General features: G+C 35.6%; 1 protein-coding gene across 3 annotated transcripts; it reads left to right on the top strand.

Moving 5' to 3' along the window:
- Window positions 1–8,339: 8,339 nt before the first annotated feature.
- Window positions 8,340–14,240, top strand: LOC112504889 (calcium uptake protein, mitochondrial-like). 3 transcript variants are annotated; one of them, XM_025108846.1, is made up of 8 exons: window positions 8,340–8,564; window positions 8,646–8,701; window positions 8,922–8,989; window positions 10,811–11,034; window positions 11,277–11,360; window positions 13,144–13,357; window positions 13,438–13,734; window positions 13,851–14,240. In XM_025108846.1, exons 1-8 carry the CDS (start codon window positions 8,377–8,379, stop codon window positions 14,013–14,015), a joined length of 1,296 nt encoding a protein of 431 aa, XP_024964614.1. In that variant the 5' UTR covers window positions 8,340–8,376; the 3' UTR covers window positions 14,016–14,240. The 3 variants fall into 3 exon arrangements, with proteins under 3 accessions (XP_024964614.1, XP_024964613.1, XP_024964615.1); XM_025108847.1 differs by lacking the exons at window positions 8,340–8,564; window positions 8,646–8,701 and adding exons at window positions 9,066–9,334; window positions 9,771–9,820 and having other exon boundaries at window positions 8,920–8,989; XM_025108845.1 differs by having other exon boundaries at window positions 8,340–8,701.
- The last annotated feature ends 1,148 nt before the right edge of the window (window positions 14,241–15,388 follow it).

The raw sequence follows: 15,388 nt of genomic DNA, 5'->3' as shown, positions 1-15,388 counted from the left end.
CATCCACTTTGATCTTCCCATTGTTCAAGTCAGAAAGGTGGTGTTAGACAAAGGAACCTCGCCGACAGATAATCTTCTTAACAAAGTTCACATAGTTCACACCGATCTCTCTTGCAAAGATTAGACATAGTAAAGTTATCTCTTGAAGGCATACATGCTTTAAAAGAAGGTCTTCATTATTATTTATACTTGAGTCATCCATGTGTCACAAGGGGAGAAGAAACCACGACTAGCTTATCCTTTTTCTAGACAACCTTGGTCGTTTTTGAACTTATCAAGATAGTGGCCATGTGTGAAATGAGATAGTAAAGCATAAGTCGTACTATACCCTTTGTCACGTAGTTGCATGGTTTTGACTTTTTCAACACACACACACACACACACATATATATATATATATAGAGAGAGAGAGAGAGATTTGACCTTCAAGATTTAGCTTCAGCAAGAAAGAGGAAATGGTGAAAGTGTCTTCAACACTTGTTGAGTATCTTGTTGATTAGTGCTCACTTTATCAGATAAGTAGATTCTGAAACTATTTCAGCTCTTTCAATTTTTATCTTCACCTACTTCTTTGACATTAACTTGAAGCTCTTATATTTCAAAACGTGAGACTTAATTAGGTGTCATAGAGAACCAAATCACTGAGTGGCATTGTGTTTGTCATTGAGTGAACATTCCATGAGCGTTGGACGCATTCAAGCGCTAAACACATTCAAACGCTAAACACATTACAAGATAGAAATAAAATAGAAATGGCTAAGTATCTAGGTGAATCGTCAAAGCATTGAGGAGGTTAAATAGTTACAACGACGCTTGAATCACCACCATCAATTTGTTTTGGATATTGAATTTCTTTTAATTGATTTAGCTCATATGTTTAGATTTTGATTCAAGAGTTATTATTGATTATATTGATGAAGAAGATGAAGATCATAATAAGTTACCTTAATAAACTTAAAGACAAAAAAAGAAAATAAAAATTAAACATGAAGAAATGAAGAAGATGAACATTTATCAAACTAAATTTTGATGAAATTGCCCCTCGTGTGAGTGCTACATGGAGGTGGCTAACAGGCCTCAAGTTAATGGTGTTAACTTGAGGGCCACAAGTGTTATGAAAATGAAAAGTTGCGGATCTTCGAGGTAGATAGTATGTTTTAAGGGACCATATCCAAATTTTGAGTAAGTCACATGGACCTTCAATCTAATTCACTCATATTTAAATAATATAACTAACGTTGTAATATCTAAAATTAATAATCTATTAGAGTTGAATGTAAAAAAATTGTAGATTGATTTTTAACTTTTTGTTTTAAAAGAATTTTGGAAAATCCATTGAAGATATATAAAAAAGAAAGAGTAAATTATGTTTTTCATTCCTGTAGTTTATTAAAAATTGCGACTTTCGTCTTTGTGGTTTTGAAATTGTTGTTTTCTTTCATAAGGCTAAGGTTCGTTTATTAAAAGCTTATCTGGTAAGTACTTACTGGACAATTTTCCTCACCAGATGAACATGCCAAGGGGCAAGAATCTTACCCGGTAAGAGCGATGATAAGGATGGAGAGTGTTGTCCCAATATATTGATCAATCTTCCATGATAGCTTCAAATCAACAATGGCATAATGATATATTCATGTAAGAACATAGAAGGAGTAGAGAGAGAAAAAGTCAAGATCTGAAATCTAGTCAAACTTCAATATGCGTATTCTGAATTTTACAATGGAGCTCTTACTAAGATTACAAAAAATCACCCTATTTATAGGGTAGGTTTGTCGGTTCTGACATTCCATTGAGGTATTTCTGATAAGCACTCAGTCCCTCCTAAAACTTAGCATTATGCTCAATTGATCACAAACAGTTGATCAAAAACAATATTTCAGAAAAAGCACAATGATCAGATAAAAATTGATCAAAATATTTGGCTTTAAGCACAATCAAAAAATAATGATGCGACAACAATCAGATTATTCAAAATGCGAAAGAAATGAATGAAGATCTGTAAGAACAAGTTTACAGAATCTGATATTCAAAAAATTATTGAATGTATATCAATCAAAGTAAAAGAAAATATCAGAAAACAAATTTTGAATACAAACAAGCGTATTATCACCGAAAATTATTTATATAAGAGAGGTGATAATAACAGTTTGAAGAATAGCTAAAACAGATATTGGAGTTATGTACGATGAGAAATTACGCAAGTAAAATCTCAGGAAATACCTATTCAGAAAATGTACTCGTTTCCAAAAAAAAATTATTTACTTTCCGAAAAACATTTATTTAAAACTTCTAGAGACTCCCCCTAGAAAGTAGATTATAGTAATGTTTCAGTTAAGCTAAACAAAATAAAAAAATAAAGGAAACATTTTAAGCATGGGTTCTAAACTGAGTGTTTAGAAACCACACTCGGTAAAGCACGGGTCCTGAACTGAATTGTTCAGAAGCCTTTTTGGAACAGATTACAACTCCCCCTGTATTGGTGTATCACTGAAATGATATTCTAATCAGCACAAAATTGACACACCTGCAAAACCAGATTAAGTAGATTTTGGTACCCAAACGAACTTGGGTCCTATTTTGTCAGTATCAGGTTGGGGTATGTTGTAACTACCAAACCATCTATTCCTATTAGATATATTCTTTTTAGCACTTTGAACAGGATGATCAGAAATAGAATATGACCCATACCAGTTATTGTGATCATACATGTTCTTACATTTCCAACTGTTCTGATAGTTGTGATCTTCATGCCACCTGTTGAACCTTTTCTTATACACAAAATCATTGGTTCTGCATGTTGAGCACATAATTATTCTCTTGCTAAGAATGATCAGATCATTAGTGGATCTCACAATGCAAGGAAGAACAGAGTTAGTAACAACAGGTGTATGAGATGAAACAGAATCAGCTTTATTAACCCAAATGCTTTTAGTCTTAGAAAATTTATTGGGTGATCTGATAACATACCCTTGATAATACTGATTAGAAGAACGAGAATATTTCTTAGAAACAGTAGATTTAGGGCTGCTTGAATAACTGTTCGATTTAGAACAGTCATAGAAGCTAGTTTTACACTGGAAAACCAATTGAGCTTTGTGCACAAGAAAAGTCTTTGACTTTTTGTAAAAGCTGGTCTCTTTCAGCAGTAACTAAGTCAAACTTAATTTTAAGTTCAGTTCTCATCTTCATCTTAGTTTCAAGATCTGTCTTTAGATCAGACAATTTGCTTGTAGTATCCAGGAGTTTACCTTCTAACTCCTTCTGAAGCATTTCAAACTTTCTCTTATGATTTATTAACTCTCTTTTTTCTTCATCTGAGTTGCTCTTATCATTCTCCGAAACGATATCAAGCCACTTTTTCTTATTAGCAAGCTCCATAGCAGTAGCTGTATACTTCTTTGAAGTATTTCTCTTTCTAAGAGCAAATTGCTTCTTCTCTTCGTCTAAAATCTTCTGCTTTAGAGCAATGCTTTCAGATAACATCTGTATTTAGCTCTGACAATCTTCTGAGATGTATTTCTTCTCTTTATCATTCTTGACCCGTTCCAAAATGATCAGCTGCTTAAAATCAGATATTCGCTTTAAAAGCATTTTTGCATTCAGCTCAAGAGAGTTTATCTTATTCTAATAAGATATGCGTTCAGCTCCAAACCTTTTCTCTAATTCACAATTCTCTTCTTCTCTTTTTCAAACTTCTTTCTCTCAACATCCATATTATTCTCAACTTTTATAACCTTCTCTTTCTCTTCATTCAATAATTTCCTTAACTCTTCTAGATCACTATTAGACTTATGAAAATTTTCAGTTAAGTCCACTTTCTCTGTATTAACTTTCTCAGAACAATTCTTCACATTTTGCAAATCTTGAAGTTTGTTGAATAACTTCTTATTCGCATCAACCCAAATCTTCAATTCTTCATCACATTATGTTCTTACTTTATTCAAAATTCTCTCAAATTCGCATGTCTTATCAGATAAAATCTTTTCAGAATTTTCTCTCAAGGTTTTATTCTCACGTTGTAGTTCTTTGATAAATTCTTTATCCGCACAGTTTTTATCGAACATATTAAAATATTTTTCTTTATGATCCTCAATGTTCTTTTCCAGCTCAGCAATCCTCTCTCTCAATTCTATGTCCTCTCTCTCATATGAAACTGCCATTTTCAGAAAGATTGATTTAGGATCAAATGCATTGAAATCGGCTAAAAAGAAATCAAAGACATAGTTAAGCTCAAAAAAATATAACAGAAAAACTGAAAAAAACTGATGGGAAATCTAAAAAACGACGAAAAAACTGTCAAAAGTCAGTAAAAACTGTTAAAAACAGTTAAAACTGACTAAAAACAGTTTACGCGACGAAAAATAGTTCAAAATTTCTCAACACAGTTCAAAAAAAAAATAGATCCAAAATAAAAAACTAAAACAAAAGATTAGACCCAAGAAAATACAAGTCCAAAACAACTGTTTAAGACCAAATCAACAGTAATCTTTACAATTACAGATTAGACAAAATACAATACACTATAGCTTCACTTTTATGTACTCTCTTTACTGTAAGCTTAGACTTGACCAAATTTCTTCCTGTAGCTTGATCACTCCACAACAGGCTTAGTAATCTTCAATCAGCACAACCTGTGATGAAACACCATAAACAAACAGTCCTAAGACAACAAAGACAACAAGTATTGTCAACACAGTAGCAACAGCAACCAAATACAATGGGCCAACAGACAAATGCAACAAACTTGCAAGACAACTAGCTCATAGGACAGCAAAGTAGCTATTCTGAAATGCAGCAGCAACACAAAGAAGATAGTGCCAAAAACAAAACCACAAACACAAAACCATCTGCCAGAAGTACAGACACACAAAAAAACAGCTGCTAATTGATAGTCTCTTGTAGAGACAACAACTATTACAACACACAGCAGCCATATAAAATTCAAGATGATATCATCTGAAGTGTGTCAAAACAGGATGATTATATGCATGAAGATGACTAACTCGAATGAGTAAAACTTGTGTGACTTAACACCTAATTAGGCTAAACTATGTTCTGGCAACACAAAATCAAAGTGTATAATCCAAATGCATTCCAACCATTGAAGCTATCTGCCACCTAGCTCTTTATCACAAATAATCCAAGAGTAACAATTACTACAGCAAACTACTTAATCCTTTGAAATGAGAAAGGACCAAATCAATCAAAATCAACGACTGCAGAGGATGAACTATAAAGGACAAAACTGTGAACAATGACCTGTTGACTCTTTACACCAGAATCAGATTGACAAAGATTTACACACTCAAATTCAAATCAAAACCAAAATGTTTTTGATTTACACAGAAAGCTATTCAAAATGAAGCCAAGACCGACTAATTTCTTCACCAGATACTGCTCACTGTCAAAAGAAACAGGTGTTAGCAATTTCTGTAACTCTTCTCAAAATCAGATGAATCTATAACTAAGTGAAATGGTAGCTAAGAATAGACCAAAATCCGAACAAAAGTGAAATGTAATTGTCCTTTTGACCGAGTCTGAGGGAAGCTATGTATCTGAATAACCTTGTGAGCAAAGATGACCAAAACCTGCAAAACAAGTGTTAAGCAACGAACCAATCTTCTTTGTCAATCCAGGTGAAGAAGATGAACTTGATGTCTGATTAACACGTCTATGGGCAATTTACTTCAAATCCCTTGATTGCGCTTGAGCTGTGATCGATTTAATTACTAAATTGCTTGAGCTATGACCGATGTAGAGACCCTAATCCGCTCAAGCTATCAGCGATTTACTCTTTAAATCGCTCAATCTGCAAGACATGTTTAAAACACTATGCGATTTAGTCCTCCAGATGAAGGGCAAGGACAATGGCAAAGAAGATGATGAGCGATTTAGTAACATCCGCTCAAACCTAGTCCGCTTGAGCATAAATCGCTCACTGCTTGAGCTAATCCGCTCAATGAATCGCACAAACTCCTAATCACTTGAACTAATCCGATCAAAGTCCGGTCACCACTGATTCCTTATCCGATCAACATCGCTCAAGAGGTGTGCGATGTGTTCCCGTATCCACTCAAAGTTGACTAAATCGCTCAAGAAGAGTTTAATCCGATTGAAGGCTGATCGATTTAGAAATCTGATTGGAGATACTCTTGAGCGATTAAGACTTGAGATGAATTCAATTCCTTCTGTGATCGATGAAGGTTATAGGCTTTTGAAGAGATGACCGATTTACCAGTATTTTGAGACTGAAATGAGCGATGAAGATGAGCTTGCAATTTACCAGTATATGGGCTAAACCGGATGGGCCTTGGACTGGGCAAAAACAACAAAAACAAAAAAAATAAACTAAAATGGATCAAAATATTAGATTTTGAAGAAAAAAAATCAAGAACATACAAAAAAATTTAAAACTCAAAATTGATTAAAACCTGAAAAAGAATGATCAAATTATAAAAGTTTGTGAATAACAAAGATTCACAATGTAGTTTTGCACAGATTGGTCATTGTTTTAACACGAAAACACATATTTTTTTAAAAAATCGGATCAAAAACAAGAAAAAGATAAGAACATGAAGAACAAAAAAAAATTTCCAGAAAATTATCTTCAAAAACTTCTGATTTCTTCTTCTGATTTCGTGCACGCACTGCTCTAATACCAATTGTTGTCCCAATATATTGATCAATCTTCTATGATAGCTTCAAATCAACAATGGCAGAATGATATATTCATGTAAGAACATAGAAGGAGTAGAGTGAGAAAAAGTCAAGATCTGAAATCTAGTCAAACTTCAATATACATATTTTGAATTTTACAATGGTGCTCTTACTAAGATTACAAAGAATCACCCTATTTATAGGGTCAAACAAACTAAACAAGGTCAAAGTCAAACAGTCTAAGAAAAGTCAAACACGATGATTTTTATACAATTATAGACAAAATTAACTTTCAAGACGAATACAACTATACACTGAATTTCAGTCTTAACAGAGAGTCTTACCCGGTAAGTGAGGGTGACGACTCTTACCTGGGTAAACGCTTACCAGGTAAATTGTTGCATAAAATACGTTTTGATGTACTACAATCTTACTCGGTAAAATAAATTATAGTGTTGACTCCTTACGGTAAGTGCTTACCGGGTAAGCACTTAGGTATAGGGATGGTGATTTGCCCCGACCCGGTGGGGAACCCGGTTCACCCGACCCGAACGGGGACAGGGATTGCCTGCTAAAACGGGTCCCGGGACCGGGGATCCCCGATAGACTCAAACTGGGGACGGGTCCGGGGACGGGGAATGTTACTCAAAACGGGGCCGGGGTCGGGGATCCCCGGTATAATCAAACTAAAGCATACTTTTTACCGGGTTTTGACTGGGGATTGCTAAAATTTGACCGGGGACGAGATGATAATCCCCGTACCCGCCGGGGACCGGGGCCGGGGCCGGGGGACGGTATTACAAACCGGGGTCGGGGATTACAAAACCCGCCCCATCCCCGCCCCGTTGCCATGCCTACTTAGGTAAACGGCCCCTAACTCTACCTTTAAATAAGATGGACGAAAACCACAAGGGTTATAATGCAGTGGTTAGGGCCCTTGGGGATATGGTGAAATCATATTTGCCCATGGCTCAATTCCAGGCATATATAACAATTGTGACCACTGAGTTTATCAGGGTTGATTTATTGCAGTCATAATTTGTAGGGATTAATCCAGACATAACCTGAGACACTCTCTCAAAAAATAAGGATGATGAATGAAAACAACAGAGTACTGTAAACCATATAGATGAAAAACAATAATAAATCATAAATCATAAATCATAAAGATGAAAACAATAATAAATTATAAGTCCTGAGGATGAAACTTGTAATTTAACAAACATAAGACCAATAATAGTAGTTTTTAACAAACTACGGCGACTAAAGACATGGTAATTAACGAATATGCGAGTAGGGTTGGGTTTTGGGGACAATAAGAGTTAAGATGAGAAGTGTAAAAAGATATCTTCATACTTAGATGTATAATAGGATAAGATGTATCAGACCAATCCTCGTATCAAACGCGATTCATAAATGAATTTAAGATTAAAAGTAATCGAGAGTCCAGATCATTTCTTACGTTTCTTATTTTATTGACGTAAATAAATGGCGTACGCCCAAAGTTTCACACAAATCTGTGTGTGGAGAAAAAGCAGCGCCCAAAGACTCTGACGAATCTGTGAGTAAAAAAAATGTAGTGCCGGTGAACGAATGTGAGTTAAAAAACCCAAAGGCTGAAGGAATCTGTGGGTCTTTTAGAGTCGCAATAATGGCGGTTATTTGTGGATGGTATTTGTATAGGAACCCCACTTTCAATCACTCTCAATTCTTCACACCATGTCTTCTCTCAGGCGATCAGCTCCTTCCATCCACCGCCAAATCCGCTCAATCTCTGTTCCACCGTCTTCATTGATTGCTACATCAGTCAACTCTACTGGCCCCAATTCTCATGACAAAAACCCTAGTTTACTCAGATGGGTTTCCGCCGTCGTCGCTGGTGCCGGCATCGCCGCCTCTGTTTACTGGTATTCTTCTTCTGTATCGTCCACATATACAGTGAAGTCAGCTATGAGTTTTGCTGATCGATTGATGGCAACTGCTGATAGGATCAAGAAATCTTACGAGGGTCAGTCTTTGTCTAGTTCGAATTTCTTCATCAGAGGTAAGCTTTCTGTCGAATTGAATTAGCGTTGTTCTTTATTGGTTTTGTTTTGGAAATTTTCATCTAAACATTCATTATTTGGGGAGAAGTAATGCACCGAAGTTTTTAGGGTTAGGGATTCCTGTCAAGTTTTCAACAATCGAGGGTTGTAGAAACGCGTGTTGTTGGCAAGTGAAACAAGTTGTTGATCATTGATATTCTTTTGTGATTGCCAATACAGATACGTTGCGGAGAAGAATCTTCTTCAACTATGAGAAAAGATTAAGGATGTTAAGTCCTCCTGAGAAGGTACGCAAAAATTTGGTTATTGAAGAAATCGTCAAGTCCTATTCGCTTTCTTACATGATACCTTAATTATATACAGTTTATCATCGATTGAGGCTGTATTTAGAGCCATCTCTCAAGAAAACCATGTTCAAATACCTCTTGCGTGTTAGTCTTGATGGTTGTTTGCTCTCAAGGACCTCATGTATCGTTTAGGGGTACTGTTGCACTATAACGAACATATGGGAATTAAGCTTGATAATCAAGGATTGTGTCTTGTTTTCCATGGCTTTTCTCATAGCTGCTGTAATGAAATGAGAATCTGGACAAATATAATCGGCATCTCTGGAGTTGATATAAACGGGTTTAGTAAGTATTTGAATTATCTTCATATCATCAAATACTTGTAACATGGAAGTTTCTGATGATATTGAACTGTTTTGTGTTTCTCACAGTAATGCTGGAGTTGTTTAGGACTCTTACATCAGTTATCTTTTTCTTTTCCTCCCTAATTTTGTGCCCAGATTTTACTAAGAATAATGCGGTTATTTGGAATATAAATCTGTTTGGCGTTATATATCTTTATGCAATTGTTAAAGAAAACCTGCATCATGTCAATAAGTTTTCAAGAATCCCAGAATTCTATGCCAATACTAAAGAACAAAAATTCACAAAAGATAAATTGCCTTGAACATTGGGGCAACAGAAGAGTTGAGTAACACCTTCCCTTTTGCTTAAGTACTTTTTGTTTGTTGCTTTGTAACTAGTTTTTCTCTTTCCAAACCTTTTGCATGTTTTGTCGCAGGCACAACTGGCCTTGGTTCTAGCATATTTATGGTGGATATGGTTTCAAAGGTCTCGTACATTTTAGTGATGTTCAATTTTGTTATACATTTTGAATTTGTGTTCTGCATGAAAATGTTATACAGAATTTCAATTTCAATTGTCTGAGTTGCAAACTTGTGACGACAATACTTAGAGTAGTAAGATAGCAAGTAGAAATGCTGGTTGGGAGAATAAACAAGTTTTTTGGCTACGAGCTGGTTGGTTTTAAGTTATACTGGTGGTGTACTGTGACAATCTTCCAAGCAAGTGGCAATAAAAGGAAATGTAATCCTCCTACTAGCTATGCAAGAGAGGAGCAAACACATTCGTGAGTAAAGAGCTCTCGCATAAGTTGATGGAACTAGTGGTGTTAAGTTAGCAATCATTAATGGAGCGGACCCTGATTTTGTGGGTTGTATAGGCAACTCTAGGTGATCCATAATCCTATTAAACAACTTGCTTTGTTACCTCAATTGGTCATCTTCTTCATGTGTATGTTGATACAGCTTGAGCTATCAACTCTAATTATTTATAAGATGTTACACTCTTTGCTAGCACCGTATCCTTGAGAACCACCAGATATTCATAAATATTCATAATGCCGAAATTGTCTGCATGAGCTGTTAATACTGCCAAGTGCAGTGGCATTTACATGTAATTAGTTGGAGTTATGGCCTGCATTCACTCTGCTTGTATCTGGGTGAAAGTGAGAAGTTAATGACGAACTCAAATCATAGCCAACTCTAACCAGAATACTGAGGCTTCTATCATTCCAAATTAGTGCTACATTTACCTTTTGCCTCGTAGAACTGCCTCTTCAGGAATTATGGCCCTGATGGATATCCCTGAAGAGTTAACTTCAGTATTACTTTGATGATTTTAGTGTTTCTCTGTTTAAAGCCTTTATTAGCCAACAATGTATATTGCGTTTAAGATGAGCTAAAGTACACAAGATAAGCACTTCCATGATTATTGTACATCTTCTGTAATGACATGCGCAGCGAAACTTTGTTTTTGTAGGTATTTGAATACTTTGCATCGATCAAGAATGCTAGAGGGGAAACTCTTATGACACCAGGAGATTTGATGCGTGCTATTGTCCCGGTGTTCCCTCCATCCGAGTCAGGCCTTGTACGAGACGGATCTCTTAGAGGTGAAAGGCTTCCAGGGGAGTTGCATTGTGCTCCTTCAGAATTTTTCATGCTTTTTGATCTAAACAATGACGGCCTCATTTCATTTAAGGAGTGAGTTATTGCATCTCTCCGAATGTATTCAGGATCTCTACTTGTTTGATTTTCCTTTAACAATCCCTCTGCTTTTACTCTTCTTTATATTTCTCAGAGTACATATTTTGACATTTTACATCTCATGCCATTATTCATATTTTACAAGACATTTTCTCCCAAGGCATTTGTCAGAGTACATATTTTGCAAGACATTTATATCTCATGCCATTATTTGTTACTAATATTCTTCTTCTTCACAGGTATATATTTTTTGTTACGCTACTCAGCATACCAGAGTCCAGCTTTTCTGTGGCTTTTAAAATGTTTGACATTGACAATGATGGGTAAGGCACCTATTGAACTTTTGAACCTTTAATAGTAGTAATTGTTCTAATACATAATTCTCTATGGTAATTTTTTAACTTGGAAGTATGAAGACGTCTACTTGTTGACAAAATATCTTTTTTCCTACCTCCTTGTTTCTCGTCAGCCCTCAACTGAGAATGCATTATCGATGTGGACTACTGTTGAAAATTTTATTAGTTTATGTAAGCCAATCCTTGTGCATTTAAGATTACCAAGTTTTCTCAACGCCTTTAGTTCATCTGAAAAATGCGATAAAATTATTCATGCAATCATCTAGAAGTTGAATATTAGGCATGAATGATTTGATTTAAAGCCATCTTGGTAGCAAAAATCAAATGCCTTGCTTTAGCAGAAACAGAGCCAAAAGTTTGTTTTGTAATGCCGTGTGGACACTTAACGGTTCAAACAAAGTTGCAGTTTGGGAGAGTTATGTAGCTGCAGAATCTAGGAATTGGTTAGAGCTTCCTGTACCGGAGCTTTCCGTGCTAATGTATCTGTATGGAACCACATACATGCATGCATACATTCACACACACACACACACGTTAATGTTATATGGTGATTAATGTGGTCGAGAGCCATTGAGCTTGTTTGGTCACTTTTGTGCTTTTGTATTTGTGCTTCTCCGGTTCTCCCTGTCAGTCCTAGACCTGGAATAAAAACCAGTTGGGCAGCATTTCACAGAACTGTGGATTGGTCTTCCTTGATCAATCTGCTGAAGAATCTTGTAAGATCAAGTGTGTATGGGCATTCTGTTGACTAAGCTCTTACCACTTGGTTTTGTTGTGAGCAAGCCACTAACTCAAGCCTCCTGGAAAGATTAGGAGTTAGGAGCTGATTTCTTCTCACATAATTTGACCCTGGAGGTCCATAGACAATCTGTGTATGAGCATTGCTTAAACCATGTGTTCTTTCTGATCAACTTGATTCTAGTCATTTGTTCCATATGGCTACCTGGGGTACTGTGATGACTGATGAGACTTTTAAATGCCTCTTTGGTTATTAGAAAATTGTGTCTTCTAATGCCAGGTTCCTCTGTTGTGCTACTACAGCCCCAACCCTTAGAGGGCCTGCATGTTTTCTGCTTACGGCCTCGTAGCTGGATCTATGTAGGTTGCTTGATCAGATTTAAGCATATATTATTATAATCTGCATTATAGAGGGGAATGCTTTTAAAACAGAAGATACAAATTGCAGCGTAGATATTCTATTGATGGATTGCGTTTTTCCAAGCTTCTATGGTTCCTAAGGTCAGGAAATAATTTAGAAGATCACTCTATGCCACCGGTTTTGGCACATATGTGCTACAAGTTCTATTAACAAGAAGATTATTAAATAGGCATAAATGTAGAAAAGCAATCCACTGAATAGAATCCTTCCTAAGCAGCTAAAAGTTGGTGAATGTATCTGCAACATTGTAATCGTTTATCATTGAGATTAGTAGGTCGTGGTGAATTAGCATCATTGATAGTAGGCATTATTATGCTTATATTAAAAGATAGCAACCTTCCGTTGAATGATTTAATAGAATGTGATTAAATTAAAGCTGTTCATTTGTTCATCTTGTAAATTCTCTTGCTGAATATGGATGTTGATAAGCATCCTAAAATAGGTTGAGCCTTGTGTATGTTTGTGATGTAATCTGAAACCTCGTGCTTTAAGCTATAAATTTATTTTCTTCTCTTATGCTGCGCAGTTGTTTAGGTTGCATTACTTAGAAATACATGTTTCTCTTCTATTAAACCTTGTCTCAATCCTCAGAGAGATAGATAGAGAAGAATTTAAGAAAGTGATGGCCTTGATGCGCGGTCATAATAGACAAGGGGCTCTCCAGAAGGGTGGACGCCGCACTGGACTTAAAGTCAATGGTCACGTAGAAAATGGGGGACTGGTGCACTACTTTTTTGGTGAAGATGGCCACAAGGGCCTGCGACATGATAAATTTGTTCAGTTTTTGCGGGATCTCCACGATGAGGTATGTAGTTAGATCATTATTATTTTTAAGAAAAATGAATCATTCAATACGTTTCAGTTCACAATATTGTTCCTGTGCAGATGATATGGTTGGAGTTTTCTCATTATGATTATAAATCAAGAGGAACAATATCAGCCAAGGATTTCGTGTTGTCAATGGTTGCTTCTGGTGATATACGGCATATGAACAGGTTGCTTGACCGTGTGGATGAGTTAGATAACGAGCCTCATCTTAAGGAGATACGCATTACATTTGAGGAGTTCAAAAACTTTGCACGACTACGGAAAAAATTACAGCCCTTTTCTCTAGCCCTTTTTAGCTATGGGAAAGTGAATGGATTTTTGACCAGGAAGGATTTTCAACGAGCAGCTTCTCAAGTAAGGAATTTGATCATTTATTTGATGGAATTCATAGATAGAAATGGAATTCATAAATCTTTGTAACAGCATGTATATGAAATATTCAAGTTTGAGTTGGATTTTATAAAATGCAGGTATGTGACGTGGAGCTGAGCAACAACGTAATCGAACTGATTTTTCATCTATTTGATGCAAATCAAGACGGAAATTTGTGCTCAGATGAGTTCTTACGAGTAATGCATAGACGAGAAAGAGAAACAGCTCAAGTCACCCAGTCGGGAATCATGAATACATTCTAAGCAACCGCTCCATATAGAGAGGTATATACACAAACAAGAGACAGAGGAGGATTTGCTGACTTTTTCGGCTTTAGGAAACGAAAATTTGGCAGTGATTGTTACTTGTGTTGATGTGAAATGTATAGTCACATAATATGCATGTTACTGTGTATAGCTATATTGTGTTTTTGCAATGGATCATGTAGTTTGTTACCAAACTAGATTGTAAGTGGCAGTTTGACATGACAAGCTAGAGTTCAAAAATGGTTTGTGCTTAAACTATGAATTAATAAATACAACATGCAAATGCAAATTAAACAGTGTCATGGTGAACAACTCTATAATCAATAAATTGAAAATTTAGTAGCAAGTGTGGAGATCACTTTGTTAGCGAAAATTTATACAGCATTTCCAATTTTTCATGTTTGGCGAAGCCAAGTCAATTTCGGACCATCAAGCCCTGCGATTGTTGAAAAAGAAGGCTTTGTTTTCTTATGACTGCCGTCCATCTTCGAGAGATATCGTTTTTCAGGTCATGCCGTTGTTACCTGTAGGTCGTGATGTGTCTTGAGATGGCTGCATAACATATGTTAATATTTCTAATTCCGGAAGAGAACCAAATAACCCATCCAAACCATTAATTGATATTATCTACAGACCGACATCTATTTTGATATATTTTTTTCATCCAATTTTTCATGGTTTTTTAGTTTTTTATTGAGATTCTCTCCTAGTCTAATTTGTCAGCTTCAAAGGACAAGACAATCAATTTACTAGATGTGCAAGAAGAACAGTATCATATGTGATCTACAACAAATCAAAAAGGATTGCATTGACGGAAAAAATAGAAAAATTAAGAATGAAATTATGGATGAAGAAAACCGGGAGAAAAGAAGACTTGAGAACATTATTTATTTAGTTGGAACATCAATAACAAACCAATACATATCCATTCAACAAATTTGTGATAGAAAACTATCCGTCTGTTTGATAGTTGCTGAATGGTTTGATGCTGTATAGTTAAGTGGTTAGAATAATTAAGAGGTTCTATATGATATAGCGCAAAATGAAATACAGTTGTTTGATAGTTGTTATGAACGGACAGTCTGAATGACCACAAATTACCATCTTAATCCTCTCTATGATTTACTTTTGAATGAAATATAGTTGTTTGATAAATATCTAAATAAAACAACTACATTTCAATAAAAGCTAGACAAACCTCAAGTCTCGTTTATAAACGTAACAACCAACTAGAAACAAACAAACACTATATTCGAACGATTTCATCATTGAAATATAGGAACACAAAAACACATGGTTACAAAGGATCACCACAAACCAAAATCCATTTATAATTCATAAGAAATAACATCTAATCAACTAGCCAAACA

The sequence above is a fragment of the Cynara cardunculus genome, unplaced genomic scaffold (genome assembly GCF_001531365.2).
Source record: "Cynara cardunculus var. scolymus isolate 2C unplaced genomic scaffold, CcrdV1 Un_Scaffold_7236, whole genome shotgun sequence".
Taxonomy (NCBI): Eukaryota; Viridiplantae; Streptophyta; class Magnoliopsida; order Asterales; family Asteraceae; genus Cynara; species Cynara cardunculus.
Note: the sequence above shows the minus strand (reverse complement) of the source record. Positions and strands in the feature narration are given on the sequence as shown.